Source organism: Toxorhynchites rutilus, chromosome 1, assembly GCF_029784135.1.
Source record: "Toxorhynchites rutilus septentrionalis strain SRP chromosome 1, ASM2978413v1, whole genome shotgun sequence".
NCBI classification, from domain to species: domain Eukaryota; kingdom Metazoa; phylum Arthropoda; class Insecta; order Diptera; family Culicidae; genus Toxorhynchites; species Toxorhynchites rutilus.
Window position 1 is genome coordinate 155,304,215 of NC_073744.1, and position 17,248 is coordinate 155,321,462.

General features: G+C 38.2%; 1 protein-coding gene across 9 annotated transcripts in view; it reads right to left on the reverse strand.

Moving 5' to 3' along the window:
• Nucleotides 1-6,813: 6,813 nt before the first annotated feature.
• The window catches only part of LOC129762987 (MAP kinase-activating death domain protein), a 66,997-nt gene continuing 56,562 nt past the window's right edge, over nucleotides 6,814-17,248 (reverse strand). For 7 of the 9 annotated variants that reach the window (XM_055761636.1, XM_055761637.1, XM_055761642.1 and 4 more), the window contains one exon: nucleotides 6,814-15,474. In XM_055761636.1, coding sequence (XP_055617611.1) covers nucleotides 14,665-15,474 — 810 coding nt within the window. In that variant the 3' untranslated portion in view covers nucleotides 6,814-14,664. Of the gene's footprint in view, nucleotides 16,172-17,248 lie in introns of all 9 variants that reach the window. The other 2 variants (XR_008740771.1, XM_055761641.1) reach the window with 2 other exon arrangements.

Genomic DNA, 17,248 nt, shown 5'->3' on the forward strand with positions numbered 1-17,248 from the left:
AAAAATGTACTATTTCTATTTTTTATAATAAAAACCGTTTGATATCTTGAACAACAATTAGTTAAGCTATAATATTCTTCGAAGAACGGAGATTGTAGCAGTATGTGGACGCAGTAAATGGGCATATTCCATAGGGTGTTCATTTTAACCGCTTTTCCCCTATTTTGTCAAACATATACCGGGAATTTGTAATTTTAAATCTTCCCGCTGAACATTTTCCTATTTTTTTCCAAGTTGGTATTACTGTCAGTGGTCTCAATGTCAATTTTGAGCACGATCTGTCATTTAGTTTGTTTACAGCGTCATTAACACTTTATCGACCGCTCGTGGTTGAAGCCGCCATTCCCAAAGTACCGGCCCGGTAAAACGGCAGGCATGGAGTACAATCAAACATAATGCATACAAAATTGAAGAATTTCATTATGTCAGCATCGATAATTAGGATATTTTACGCAATCACGTTGAGTGTCAGAATGTGATGAAATGATGATACTAAAATCATGCGAGGTAAGGTTGGCCATCACAAGGGGAGAGATGGCTATATGATTTCAGCCGTATAGGATTATTGTTTCCGGCCAATTTTACTACAGATGAAGGTCCTTGTGCGTGACAAGAGGGAGAGGGGTTATTTTTCGTAAATTGGGTGGTGTTCAAGATTCGATCGCATTGTTAACGTAGGACTAAAAAAAAAGATTGCAGGCGAGGACAAGCGTTGCGGAACCAACTTTTTTCTTCAGTTTTCGCCGAAGAACACAGCTCTCACCCCACAAAAATACCCTTATTACATCCGGCTTGAAATACGTCGCCCTTTGAAGCCACCTAACACCCGGAAACAATGCACAGCATTCTCTGTGTTTTTAATTTTTCATTTGGCAATAACTTGTTCTGCCTGTAGCTTTGAAAATTTCTTCCAACTTCGAGAAGTTAAAAGTGTTGCCTACCGTAGTTTGAGTCTCTTCTTCTGCATTCCATCAGTTTAGCACGAAATACGTTTCGAGTTCGAAAGCACTTAGATCCCACTCGAAGAATTTCCCCATAAAGCACACGTGAGAGCCGGTTGCCAAAACCAACACTGCACTGCAAGTCGTGGGTACTTTTTTCCCACTGAGCTGGGTTTCCCTAATACGGACTTCAAAATTAATGTGCCTGGGGGAATCCGCTTTGCAAATACATGCCAGTCGGGAGTATTTTTTGTGTCGAGTACTTTTGTACTCGATTGTCTTTGTGCAGACCGGAATATGTTTCCCTAAAACGTACTTTCAAACTGAGAGGCCTGGAAAAATCGTCATTTCAGATACTAGGGGTGAATGAACTTTCGCGGTTCGAGAACTACGTAAACATGAGATGTGCAATATTTTCAGAGGGAAATGTAAAATACAATGATCGTTTGACAATTCTTCCGTTCACATATTTTGGTAGTCATAGGCATCATATCAAACGTAAAAGGACGTTATTTGCAAATTTGCAAATTTATTTGCAACGAAGAACATCATCTATTACAAACATGATTTTTTCGTACCTATGTTTGAAAATGTGACATGTATATATTCGTAGTATGTTTGGGCATACGATGTTTAATCCTGATGTTTCACATGATGTTCACATGATTTTTATCCCAAGCACCAGTGCGTAGAGTAGAAGAAGCGAATAGGACACCACAGCACCACCACTCAAGACGTGGTGTGTTGGTATGTTGACATGGAGAAAATGCTTTCCTATCATGACAATAAGTGCTTCGTCTAAAATTTTGGGCAAATAAAATAAACCTCTTTATCTGTTCTGAACAAAATAAACGTCGATTAATATCAGAGTTCTTCACAATTGATATCATTATTTCATGCACGCATCAATTTATATATTGAATTCATGTAACATTCGCTATTATCAGCTATTTGTGCTAGATAATAGAGCGTGGCCGAGATGTTTAGTTACCCACAACAAATTTTGATTACAATATTTCTATAATTTTAATAGAATATAAAGTACCAGATTTATTCATCAGTGACATGTTAGACGTGACTGGATCTTTGAATGTTTACAAATGGCTAAAACTGCTTGTTCGCGACGAACGTGACTCGTGCTATAAAACGAGCGAAGAAGAGGAGAAGAAAAGATGATGCAATCGCATACACACATAGCATATGTAGTGTAGTGCAAGTGTAGCTTTTATTTTTTTCCTTCATTCAGTTTGTGATAACATCGAGAAATTAATGGCTTGCTACGGCGACTGATATGTCTCTATGTGCAGTATACCTGTCATTGTGCAGTATACCTTTCCTCCAATGCCCATTAACCCATTTTAGACCAAGCGTTCGAAAAATCGAACAGCAACTTTGATAATTTTTCATGTCTTTGAACAGGAACCAAATGGTAATGTTTTTGCACCAAAAGATAGTTTAATTTATTAGCTACCACTTACATCGATTTCATTCAATTTTGAGTAACTAATCAATTCGATTTAAAGCAAGTATGTTTGGAAGGTGTTTTCAATTTCAATTAAAAACCCCAAAAAAAATACAAAAATATGTGAAGTTTTCTACAGTATTGCTTTGATAAAAGAACATACATTTTGATATAGAGCGAAAACATTCGATTGAGCCGCATACACGAAAATAACAGCCGGAGAAATTGAGTGTTCGAAAAATCGAACGTTGGCCATAACGAACATTTTTTTCTGCTGAATCAACACCAACACATCTAACCTCCGCTGCGCATTTTGATTTGTTTACTTTAGAAGACGGAAGGTTTTTCATTTATTCTTGCATTTTCAGTTGTGTATATTTGCAAATATCGATCAGCTAATCTTATTGAAAATCTGTATGATTTTTTGTTCGTAACAACCTTAAGTGATGGCGGCCCGTAGAATTTCTTTTGTGAGGGAGCTGGAGGAAATGATCATTACGTGTAACGAGGATTCTAATGAGATTGTTTGTGTGAATATTCTTCCGCCGGACCGAATAATAACCTCCCAACCCTCTATGCCATAGTTTTTTAACAGTACTCTGGTACCTTGCAGGTTTTGGAAAATGTTCGATTTTTTCGGGAAATGGATTATTGGAGAGACTAAGCTTTTAAGCATTGACATTTCTCCACAGTTAACAATAAAAATAACAGTATATGCTTTCGTTTGAAAGAAAAGGCATGTCAGTAATAAGTTAAAATTACATGAAATAAGAAATGCCACATCTCACCTTAGGTGGATTAATTTGGATTTATACTTAGAGACCTCCATTCTCCTGTTCTTGTTCTTCCGGGAATCCAAAATTGATGCATTTATGAATAACGTATATTTGCTAATTGAAGTGACTTTTAGTTTGCAGTATGTTTGTACTCGCAAAAAAAAGTGCGGGTTTCGGCCAATGTTCGATTTTTCGAACAGTCATTTCCCAGAAAATGGAAGATGGGAAAAAAATAATTCTTGAACATTGGAGTTCCTTTAGCGTTAATAATCGAAAATACAACAATGGCTTTCGTCAAAAAAATAATGTTTACAGCTTGGTCGTTAATGGGTTAATTATGGTAAGAATATATTAGGGAGAGTATCGAGATGCACAACATAGATTAACTCTTTGTGGTCGTTTGTCTGCTCTCAGCCACCACAGCAAGAAACCATGCTAATCTTATATTTTACTCGACCAAATATTAGTTTATGCTTTTCCTAATCGAAGCTTGATGTCTAGTGAACCTGTTCACGGATCCATACGGTGCTCATATGAGTAATAGATAACGGTACTCAGTATCAAACACAAGACAACGCACAGTGTGTTGTTGCATAGGAATGTGGGACAAAAATCATAACAGCAGAATTTAGCCATTGTAACGCTTCGTTGTGATGGAAATGATTGTTCAGAACTACTGTTTGCAGAGGTGTCTCATGTTATTTAAATAATCGCATAAGTGTCTCAAGCCACAAAATCTTTGTTCTTCTAAAACGAAAAGCAGACCACATAAATTATTATTTGAGTAACTATTGGTTCAAATTATATTGAAGTAGTTGTTTTGATAGATTTTTTATTTGCATAAGTGTATCATGTGATCTGAATAATCTCATGTGAAAAAACCTTTGTTTGCTAAAAGAGAAAAGTACGGGCCCCTCAACTGACCATCTTTGTGTGTTATTCTAGCTACTACGTTCACGCAACAATCATCATGTGTCGGTAATCCCAGTCCCTTACCGCTCACATTACGATCTGCTGCATCGGTAATTGGTGCTAATTCTAACACAGCAATGGAAGCCTCATATCAGCAGTCCCGTTGTGAACAGTCCAACTGTGAACATTCGAACAATAGGAATATTCTAACGCCGAAAAAGGCGGCATGTGTTGTGTATCGATAGAATTGGAATATTCTTAGGCCTAAAACAGCTACTGTGTTATACATAAAAAAAACAAATGTTTATCGATGGATAGGAATCATAAGCCTAAATAATATACAACAATAGTTATCTTAACATAAAAATGTATACGAATAAATTCGGCTCTGTGACAGCTGAATTGCTAAATGAGCCTAATAAACGGATGGGATAAAAAAAAAGAGAAAAGTATTGATATTTTCGGATACACATTGCTGGCATTAATTACACATTTATTACATCAATAGTAAAAGTGTCTCATATTCAACGGATAATAAAACTAAAAACATGTGTTGATTATACTCCACATGATTTACTCTTGGAGATGGTTTCGGAAGATTTCACACGAAAACGAATTATAAAATATAATTTTTATATAAAAACACCATATCAAAACACATTGTTAAGTTAACACATATACATAGTTTAGAAAAAAATAAAAACAATGTTTATTTTTCATAATCTTTCATTTATCATTGCTTTTTCGAGGAAAAATAATTCCGACCAGTACGACACCCATGCCCAAATTTTATACGACCACAAAGTGTTAAAGGAGGGTTGATTGAAAAATCTTTCACAAATCGTCATCGCAAAAGCTAATCATTAATATGGTACAGATTTTTCCATGATAATTTTGCAGGTGACAATTGGTTTCAGCTCAACTTATTTTATGCGTTTGATGCTAACTTGGACTGCCCTAATCAAACTTTCATAAAAATATCAAGAATATCTGTAAACCTTCCTGAAGACATGCATCCAAAACTAATTTTTGGGTATTTATTTATTTATTTGGCCGGCGTTTGTACGACGTCGTCCGCTGTGCAGTCGGTTCCCCAGACTTCAATTGGCAATATGCACGCAAAAAAAAACAGAGAATGTTTTCTTTGCACGAAACCAAGGATTATTTAATCAGACTTGCAAAATGTGCATGAACTCATAGCCTCATGCTATTTTTGTAATGCGAACTAAATTTCAAGTTCGTTTCTGTGAAAAAGTATTCTACGAAGAAATGTTTTAGATGAATTATTTCTTTCCGTGCATGAAACGAAACGAAAGCAATGAATACTGCGACATCGGGTGATATGTTTGTACATGATGTTCTTGAATTATAAACATCGTGTTTGTTTACACATGTTTATGTTTGTGTATCATTGTTCGTGTTTGGGATAGACATCAAATACTAGCGACAATCATGTTCGAATTCAAACAAAAACATGGAATTTTCACATCGAATGGACATGTGTAAGTGTTTTTCGGAAGACTGGTTGAGCCTTAGGGACAGACACGGGGCTCAACGTGTTCATTTTATCGTTGTGTAGACTGGTCGGGTTTCCTAGAGGCGAATGAACTGAATAGTTTAAAGCCTCTTAAAAAACAAAGAGTGGAGTAGAGTGGTCGGGTTTTGTGTAGACTTTAGCCTGAATTTATTTTCATTATCCGATATATTAACCGTATTGAGCTTTTACGAAGACAAGACTTTATTGCGGCTAATATTGGAATGTCGCTGATAACGGCATAGAGTGATGTTAAAAGCTTACGTCCGGCCAAAATATTTGAAATAATATTAGTACTTCTCAGTTTCCGAAGAAAGAAACTGTATCGGGTTGGAATCAAAGCTTGTTTGTAATATTTTGAAAATTTCAAAAAGAAAATAACAATTATCTGACTTTCTTTGATTAGCGTGCAACTCACATGAACCAAACATGTTCACCTGATCAATTCAACTACGCGCAATACTTGTTCATGGTCACCTATTCGATTAGCATTCAACTTACTTTTACTTGCATTGTTGTGGCTGGTGTCAAGTTCAACGTAAGACATAAGTACACGATAGAAAAAGCTTGAACTGGAGATAACAGGTTCATCTTCAAACCCATAGTTCATACAGCAAAACATCAGCAAGGGAAAATGTAATCACAATGAACTTGCACCGGTCTCACGAGCCCCTAGCCAATAGCCGGTATTGTCTCATCGGATTCTATGCGTTGCATTGCGAATTGTTTCATCAAACGCTATGCACCAACACTATATTCACATGCAATCGTCGTAATGATGAATGAAAATGCAACTGACCGTTTTCGAGCTCACCGATAATCGGTTTGGCCCTTGGGACCTGTCGCGGGAGTATTTCTTCGCGCAGCCAGTGCGCAATTGTTATCTAGCCGCGCGCCCTGCCCCGTCCAGCTGCTACGGAATTCAAGGTTAAACGCGCATAAAAAAACGCTGTTGGCTTTCCTAATAGTTTTTGTAGTGCATAAACAGTCGGAGAATATGTGGTGCTCATATCGATTAATTGCTGCAATCAAATAGTGTGCGCGAATGGCTCGGGCAATCGAAATCTCTTCATTTGAGTGAGACTTTGTATTCATGAAGGGGTGGTGGTAATTAAAATGAGGAAATTCCATTTAATTCGATTTTGGGGACTGGCGAGGGTTTGTGATATTTGATTGGCTAACTCCAGGTTGGGTTGTTTTCGAACATGTCTTCTATTTCTTGCAGTTCATATCTTTGTATTCATCAAATTCTTTCTAGTTTATTTTTTCTGTCAACAACATAACGAGCTTCCGAGCTGGTTCCTATCTTTTCCGCCTATTCTTCGAGTAAATCTTTTGAATATTTATTTGAGTTTCTTCGGTAGGGATCGATCTAAAATAGCATATCGTGAAAGCATCTCTGATGATATGGTCATCATATGTATCATAATACTCCCTAATAGAAACAACGAAATATGCCCAACTTTTTTCAGGATTTGTTGGAAATAGTCTCTCAGATATTTAAACTTTCTGTCGAAAAAAAAACATGACATGCATAGATTACCACCTTCAGTAATGGTTCAGAAACTGAATGAACATTTACAGCTTTGTTTTTTTTTCTTTTGGCTATCTATACTCAAACCATCCTATTTTCAACAGTCCTAACATTGGGTTGTTTCTACGAGTTTGATGTTTGATGGTTTTTCCAAGTTCTATGTACAGTATAGTGAGATAAATTCCGACGACACAAAATATTGGATGAGGTTATAATGGTAGTATTTCACTTCAATTGCCTCCTGTGCTAGTTCAGTTTCAAAGCTTACGCTGCCTTGGCTGGCTTAAAATTCGCCTCACACTGTAGGAGAAGTTGGTGGTGCTTGGTTGTTTGATTTACGAGACTAGACAAATTCGCATCTTCAGAAAGTTCTTAAACATACGCTCAGATACAAATTTACTCAAATATACAGGTTAGTTCATTTAGCCCTAATTGAATATATATATATATATATATATATATATATATATATATATATATATATATATATATATATATATATATATATATATATATATATATATATATATATATATATATATATATATATATATATATATATATTCAGTGGGGATTGTGTGACAGATCACATATGCGTCAATGTCGTGATGCTTTTTGTTCAGTATTGTTTCTTACTGAACCATGAAAAGGTTCAGCCCAGTAGCTTCAACACACTATTCTGAAATATTACGAAAAATCAGTCTTCAACGAGCAATTAGTCCGTGGTAAGTGGAATGGTCGGATATTAGAAATTCCCTAGATCAGTGGTATTCACAATGAGTCAAATGTCTTCAAAATGAAGACCATCCGTGTGTGTGCATAAAATATTTCATGATGTTTTGATAAATCACCGAAATGATGACGAGGGCCTTAAAAAATCACTCTCATTAACAAATCGACCTTTTGCGATCGTTTGTCTGCTCTCAGCCACCATAGCAAGGATAACGATACTTCGATATAACGTACATTTTACTTTCAAAATTGCACGTTGTATCGAATTGTACGTTATATCGCAGTACAGTACTATTGTGTTGCTGTTTGAGTAAGGTCAATGAATAATTTCAACTAGAAGACGAAGCCAACTTTTCTCAAAATGTTTCCCTTCGTACTGTTGATTAAAATTTGATTCATTTAGAATCCGGAATCACAAAACAGTTGTACTTCGGAATTGGTTCAAAATACAAATCAAGATTTAGTATCAAAATACAAATAATTTATTGTTATTTCAGAAAAACAATATTCAAAAAAATTTTCCTTTGAACTACGAAAATGTGTACGTTATATCGACTGACGTTATATCGAGGGTGCGTTATATCGAAGTTTCCCTGTATACTAATATTGTACAGGGTCTTTCAGATTAAACGAAAATAAAGCTTATTTTAGGAAATTTTCGATGTGACCACCCCTTTCTTCGATAACGCGTTTTAAACGGTGAACAAAATTCTTCATGCACAACTGCAACGTTACGACTTCGATGCTGTTGAAAATCCGAGTTATTTCTTCTTTAAGTTCCTCCAAATTTTGTGGCGATCTTTCACGTACCCCCAGAGGAAGTAATCGACGACGAGAAATGTTGAAATTCTTACCATAAGAGGACAAAGTTTCATTAAGGCTTCGGTTGCAGAGTAATACGATTTCACTAAAAATACACGTTATTGTAAATTGTACATTATCTTTGATGCCAAACTAAACTGGAACGCGCACTTAGTTTCAATAATCAGCAAGGCCAACTCAGCCCTATTTGCATGCTCTAAAATGATAGGAAGAACATGGGGCCCTCAACCAAAAATGGTTATGTGGGTCTACACTGGAATTGTGCGGCCTAGGATAACCTATGCCTCACTTGTATGGTGGCCAAAGACTAAGGAGACTGTAGCTACAAAAAAGCTAAACAAACCCCAACGACTAGCATGCGTTGCCATTACTGGAGCAATGCGAAGTACACCTTCAAAGGCATCGGAGGCTATCCTTCACCTGGTACCTTTGAACCAATATGTTCAGCTAGAGGCTAAAAAAAGCGCTCTAAAGCTTAAAAGATGGAAAAAAAATACTAGACGGGGACAAAACTGGTAGCTTGAGCATCCTGAATCTCTTACCCATTGGACCAGCCTCAGAGATGAACAGTGATTGGATGGAACCTAGGACTAACTATGACATTCCATACAGAGTGATCGAACATTCTCGTTCAGTTTGGGATGTGGGTGGCCCCAACGTTCGTAATGGTTCAATCATGTTCTACACTGATGGGTCAAAAATGGGAATAAGAACAGGTGCCGGAGTGTACGGTCCTAGAACAAAAATCTCTGTGGCTACGGGAAACTGTCCAACAGTTTTTCAGGCAGAAATAACTGCAATAATAAAATGTTTAAATGTTTTCCTCAAAAGAATATATAGACATGCTAACATCTGCATATTCTCAGACAGTCAAGCGGCACTTAAAGCTCTAAATGCTTTCGAATGCTCTTCAAAAATTGTCTGGGAATGCATTTCCCTTTTACGGCAATTTAGTCAGATAAGTTCGGTACAATTGCACTGGATTCCTGGCCATTGCGGTATAGAGGACAACGAGCGAGCAGATGAACTTGCCAGGAACGGCTCAAACTCACCATTCACTGGCCCAGAACCATTCTGTGGACTTCCTTGCGATCAACCTCAGCCGAATTTCAATGGTTTTCAGCAGTTATTAGTGCTTTTTTCCGAACCTGAACCTTTCGACGTAGGACTACGTCTTTCATTTCTGTGCCGGAGTGTAAGTTCAAAGTGTCGAAAACGATAGAGTGACGCTTGGAGTGGAAGGTTTTGAACGTTAGTACCTCTTTACCTGTTGATCGTAGTGGTATGATAACTATTTCATTTGAAAGACAAAATTGTTCAATATTGTTAATGTGAAAAGTTGTTGATTGTTAATTATAGACCCGAAAACTTGTTTCAATAGCTTCAAAATTGCTTTGAAAATAGGCTATTGAAATCACACAAATCCGTATATAAGCTGGCGCACACTCGGAAATCCATTTAATCGTTATGGGTGCAGTGACCTCAAATACAGTTTACCCGAATTCAAGCCCTATCATAGAAATAAATCTTACACGCACGATTCTTTGTACGAATCGTGTGATTCAAAGGTAGAATTTTTACGGACGAAGCGTGCCTTAGGAAAAAGTTTCAATAAGAATTTATGATTTTAATGGGAAAGATTCCTACTATAGATAGGAGAAATCCAACCAAGGATTTTCCAATGTTAATGTAAGAATTTTCCATATGGAATGGAAAATTCCACACATGGAGAAGGTAGAAGATTAAATAGAGGTACACCCAGATCTGGGTGACGGATGTATTTCCTGGGAGACCCCGTCACCCAGATGTGGGTGACACTTTTCTCGTTCAATTTGAATAGGATTTTCAAACGGAATTTAATAGAATGGGCACTTAAATGTAAGTATGGGTTATGAAGAATAATCAAAAATCAAAAACATAAAAATATAGTTTTTATACTATACTTTTAAACGGTTTTATTTAGCATTACCTACTATAAATATGTTTGTATGTTTATCTGCAGGGTTGTCCCACATCTATAGAAATTTAACCTCCTTCCTGTTGACCGATTGATCTGAAATTTGGAGGCCGCCTTTATCTCTGCTGTCGTTATAAAACTGGGCTGCCATACAAATGAAACACCCTCTCTAAGTGTGGGCTGTCATACAAATGAAACACAAATTTCTGCATAACTCGAAAGTTAATCAAGCACAATTTGGGATGTGAGAGTTTTGGGCACGAGAAAGTTTTCTATAATGGTATGACACCTCTCCCTCCTCTGGAATGGCGAGGGGTTCCCATAAAAATATTACACATATTTCAACCAAAAATATTCCAGCCAAGCATGACAATTGAAAATTTTTGGAAAACTCTGAAGGAAAAAGAGAAAATTCAATAAAATTAAATTCCCGTTTGTTCTACAATTACATAAAGGGTGTGTCACATCAAATTGCATCACGGAAAAAACGATGTAGAAATTTAATTTTTAGGAATTATATCTTCAGCTTTCGCTTATAATTAGATAAGAGTGTATAGATCACGTTGGCCATGCTTCACTGTCAATTTTTCGTAAATTTGGAAAAATGTCGTCGAACGAAAAAGAGCGTCGTGAATTAATCCTGTGCACTCGTTTCGAGAATCCGGAGTTGTCACATCGGGACATCGTTAAGATGCTGGGAATCGTCCAATCCACGGTCAGCAGAGTACTAAAACGATACTTCGAGAACCTAACCATCGACCGGAAGGTGAAGAACGGCAAAAATGGATGCTCCGTCAGTGAAAACAGATCACAAGCGCGTAGTTAAGCAGTTTAGACGTGATCCGAGAAGTTCGGTCCGGAATGTCGCCAATAAGCTGAATTTATTAAGTTCTTTCGTCCAGCGGACCAAGCAGCGGGAGGGCCTGCGTACATACAAGGTTCAGAAGGCTCCTAACCGTGACGAAAGGCAAAACATGGTGGGGAAGACGCGAGCCCGGAAGCTGTACACCGAAATGCTGACGAAGCCGCATTGCCTGGTAATGGACGACGAAACCTACGTCAAAGCGGACTTTCGTCAGCTGCCGGGCCTGTTGTTCTTCTCCGCAGAGGACAAATTCAGCGTTCCGGAGGAGATTCGCAAGCAGAAACTATCCAAGTTTGCCAAAAAGTACATGGTGTGGCAAGCGATCTGCTCTTGCTGAAAGCGGAGCGCCCCCTTCGTGATGACCGGCACGGTAAACGGGCAGGTTTACCTTAAGGAGTGCCTACAGAAGCGCTTACTAACACTATTGAAGCAGCACGAGGGCCCGACCATCTTCTGGCCGGATCTCGCTTCGTGCCACTATTCAAAGGACGTGTTGGAGTGGTACGAAGCCAACGGGGTCACCTTCGTGCCAAAAGAAATGAACCCGCCCAACGCGCCGGAGCTTCGCCCAATAGAGAAATATTGGGCGATTATGAAGCAGGCCCTCCGGAAGAACCCAAAAGTTGTCAAATCGGAGGCGGACTTCAAGAGAAAATGAATTTCTGTTCAAAAAAAAACTACAACCTGACGTTGTACAGAACCTTATGGACGGGGTAAAGAGGAAGGTGCGAGCATACGGGCTTGGGCTCGAAGTATGAATAAAAAGAAAATGCCAATAAAATAAAAATAGTTTTTATTTTACTGTCTAAAATTTTCAAAAGGATCGGTCTACTGGGCGAATTTCTACAGCGTTTTTTCCGTGATGCAATTTGATGTGACACACCCTTTAGTGACAAGTGCTGTTAGTGCATTTGATGTTTGCGCTAGCGAAATTGATCTTTGTTCGAAACTGGAAATGAATTTTAATGTGATGTAACGCACTCCTATATTTCCTTCTATCTATACCAAAAAAAGGATCGCCAGATGTGTCGATAAGAGCAGAACTCGAGGAAGGAATTGTCCGATTTAGGACTGTCTTTATTCTATCATATTTTCTGTATAAAACATTTATTGCATGTAACGGAGAATCATGTTATTTACAAGTGGTTGAAAAATCTTAAACGAGAATTGTGTCTGAAAATAATTTGATATTTTGGTAGAAATACTAGTAATTTTATAGTAAAAAGTAAATTCAACGGAGACGAATAGAAGATCAATTAATGAACAGTTCTGCGATTGGACCCATGAATTTGCTCATAATAAGAAAAAGTGAATGTTTCAAGGTATTGATAACAAAAAACCAAATTTTGGCGGGACGAAGTTTGCCGGGTCGGCTAGTTATCCAATAAAATTGTAGTTATTCGTCGCCATCGAATATAGTATATAAAGCAAGTACGTTCGGTTGAATTTCATTTTTTATTATCATTTCCAACACTGTATAATTGACTGAAAACTTATCTTTATAAGTTTTCTAATCAGCGGTCGGTTGATTTCATTCGGATTCAACATAAAAGTAGTCCTGAATCGAACCTGAATTCATTATTATCGTTGCCCGCATATTTCTCTAGCGCACCGACAGTTGCATTTGGGCCCCGCAAGAAACTCGACCAAATCGCTCTGGGCGACGAAGTTGTTAAGTGGAAATTAGCATTTAGAGCTTGACGTTTATCTCTAGACAAAAACTGTCTTAGACAAAGTTGTTACTCATGAAAGAGCGCTCGTTTTTATGTTGTCAAAAATAGGGTGACCAAAATTGTTGATGAAATAAAAAATCTAACTTTCTTATCTTTAAAGATAGAGGTAAAAATAGTTTGGCAATGTTGTAGTTCCAATTATTTGAGACATCTTTGTAGAACAAAGTTTTTCTCTATCTCTTGAAATAACCAAAATAGCGCCTTCTGTCTAAATTACGTTAGGGTCACCGTGAAAAAAACTTTTTTTTGCTCTAACTTTTATATTTCAAATTTGACATGCAAACTGTCTCCGAAAGACTTTTAGAGCTTACTAACACAAACATTTTTTCATAGTTACAAAGTTTATATTTGTATCTGATTACAAAAAAAGGCATATAAAGTTTGGCAAGTCAGTCCACCAAAATCGTCATTCTTGAGAACGTTGTCGAAAAGCACATCTTTGATATCCACTCTGTTACGGTGATTTGTTCCCATGTCCAAATCTCGTTTTTTGTTTCAAGTTTAACTTGTTGTAAAAAGTATTGACAAATGCTGTAATAATTTCCTTTTTTATGGTCTTCTGTACTGTTTCATCGTCTGTTCCATCATCATTCACTGACGAAAGTCTTTCAAACATTGCGAAGTTGTTAAATTGAACATTACGTTTTATATTTGGAGATGTTTGCCGAGGATCGTAAATTTTCGCGTATCCAATAATGTTTTTGTAGCACTTTTTACTAATCATTATCACTATTCAAGGCGAAGTAATTGTGCAATATTCCCGTGCACAAGTCCGACCTTTTAATGACCAAATTCCCCCCTAGGGGGGGATTCCCCTCCGGTTGAAAATAACTGTGCTAGACGATCTGAAGAGTTTAACACACTGGCAACCTTTTTCAGAAGTTGGTTAAAATATGTATTGTCTCTTACACGAGGTAAAACCATTCTGTAGTAATGTGTGAAGACGTTTGGCGAAATCGCATGGGATCCTTGACTCTGAGTTATCGTCAGAAATGTTAGTAAATATAAATCATGATGTGTATGTTGTGCAGTTTTTTCGAAAGATTATTAAACAAATAAAAAAGTGGAACTAAGTTTTGGGTTTTGCACCCCAACAATGGGTGCGTCACAAAGTTGTCATTGTAAACAAATTTCGGCCATAAATTAACCTATTCTGAAATGCGAATGTCGTTGTTGCATACTGTACGATAAAAACATTGCACTTGTATTATAAAATAAGATTTTTTTATCAATTCTAAGCAATATGCACTTTGCTCAACCGTAGCTCAACACATTTAAGAGTGGGATTCATAACTCGAAAATCAATCCAAACTCACCACCATTTCTGCAACAGCGAGGCTCTCGTCATTTTTCACCTACACACGTTCCCTTTTTCCCTACTGAGACTCACTCGTATCTAATTCTTCCGAAAAATATTTATCATTCCTTTGGAATTTTGTCTTTGTGACAGGGGATTGTGAGAAAAGCCTGACCCTTGGGGTGGCGACTGGTTCGGCGGCGATGCTGCCGATGTTTGTCGCTTAAGCTGGCGCATCTGGCCACTGCCAGCGGAGCTGGAAGGTATTTGTACGGAGCCGGACCGCTGCCCGAGTCCGATTCTGGGTGGAATAGCGGGCGGAGGCCCCCTATTGGGAAGCGAGGTTTGCTGTGGTAAGCGGCCTGCGCTGACCGAAGATGCTACTGAAGATGCTGGTAATACGGGGGCTTTCATTTTTGGAGGTTCCGACGAGGAACCGGACGAGGTTGAAGACGACAAACTCGGTCGAGCCGGAAGAGTTGGAGGCTGTTTCGCTTGCGGGGAGAAACTAGGTGGAGCGTCATTGTCATTCGATACCTGTTTGTGGGTTTGTGGCGTACGTTGTATTGATTGTTGTGATTGTGATTGCTGCTGTTGTTGCTGAGGAATTGGTTTACTGATGATTGTTTGAAGCTTGGGAGAGGTTTGCGGGGGCAGATGTGTTTGTTGAACCTTAGGAATGCTCTGAGCTGGCGGTTGGACAGGTTGTGAGGCAGTTCTTGCCGCCGGGGGTGACTGGTGTAATACGTGCTGCTGCTGTTGGGCCACAGTTGTCGTCATCGGTGGCACTTGTTGAGTGGCTAACGTTGTCGTACCCGCTATCGAGATGGCGGGATACTTCTTCTGCCATTCCTGCCCGGCAGCAACGTACGAGAAAACACACAAAACCGAATAGCATATGTCGTCGGCCTTCAATGAAATAATGGGAAGTTAGAAAATTTCAAGGTTAATATTTGCTGTATAGTCGCGGCAGGTTCCACGAGCATGGCTTTATCTTCTAAAAACAAGAACTCATCATATTCAAACAAACAAAAATCAAATGGTTTTCAAAAAACGTCACATCATACCGATCGTTTCTCACGCATTGTCATACATTCACTAACGAGGCTATTGAGGCCGATTGGAACAAATACTACTTTTCTAACAAACTCAAAACTCGTACAAATAGCAAACGATAGTTAGGGGGGAGAGTTATCAAAATCAAAATAATATTTCCCGAGAACAAATAACTTAACTTAAACGGCTTGAACTTACTTTCAGCAGAGTGAGAGACAGATAGATAGGAGACATTGCTCACACCCACTATACACGCGCATTTACACATAGTTAACATGCAGGGTTCGACGACACTCGACTCTCTTTCCCTCAGGCGTTGATTTACAGATGGGTAGCTAAGTGTGTTCGATCGATATGGATGGGAAGGCACCGCGTTTTGGGAACAAACTGCCCTAACGCCCTAAGGCTCGTGTGGGTCTATACTAAGCTGCGTGTTCTAGGAAAACTACAACCTCTGCAGCTCCGCCCGTCTGTGCTGCTGGTCCTGTAGGAGCATCTTGGCGTGGCGGATGGAAAAAATACGATGCAGACAGAGTGCAGCCTCGTTTGCCTTCAAGGATTTTCAGAGATTCAGCAATTTGCCGTTTTGTTTCGGTAGTTTTTGGTTCGGTCACAAATGGGAGCAAGTCGTTTGTGGAGATAATAGAGGTGTGTGGTTTGATTTCGTTTCGTGATTCAAGATTACGTTTTAATGCGAGAAGTTTACATTAAGAGTCGGACATTAGTGTCCACACATACGAGGAAAAAAGAAAAAAACGCAAGAAAATAAGCATAAGTCATGTGTCTGTGTTGGACTGGAGATGTTATCGACTGATTGCCTCCAATGCGAAATTTCAAAAAAAAAATGCAAATCCGTTCCCCTTGATTAATTTACTCCATTCTGAAATGAATGGAGTAAATCACATGATGTGTGACAGGGTTAATTTCGTCTTTTGACACCCATTGCTGTACCGTTGTTCCGTTTGTATACTCTGTAACAAAGCCGTATTTTTTTTATTTTAACAGTTGGTTTCCGCCCTAAATTAATTATGGAGGATATGTTTTTGAGTGTAGTGCTTTGCATCCATCATATTCCTATAGATGGAATTATGGGGCAGAAACAAATAATAGAGAGTTGTGTCCGAAGACGGCTGAATTGCTACTCTATTGGAGGAAATCATCAAAATCACTCCACAGCAAAAATAGTAATTAACGTTACAAGTGTTTATTAAGAATGTGTCATTTTTTCTGATTTTTCACTCTCACTGAAAGTGTATGTAGTATTCTTGAAAGCGTCGATTGTTCAAAAAAAAAAAAAACCTACAGGACGGTAGTATCCAAGACACGACCGTAAGTTGGCGTAAGATTACGTTAGTCTACTTGTTTCATACTGATTTTGGATGTATTTGAAAAAATAAAAATAAATGACATTATTAAACTCTTTCATAATTTGGCGGCCCTGGAAAGGGCCATTCAGTCCGATTGTTAGGAATTGTTTGTTCACTCCGTCAATGGTACAGTCGAGTAATGATGACTTAAGCATGGAGATTACTGTCGTTCTACGCATAGTTGTCCCATGTTACTTTTTGACAATTTTCACTTCTCTTCATAAAACGATGTTTTTATGCCTAATCTTCCGGAAACACAC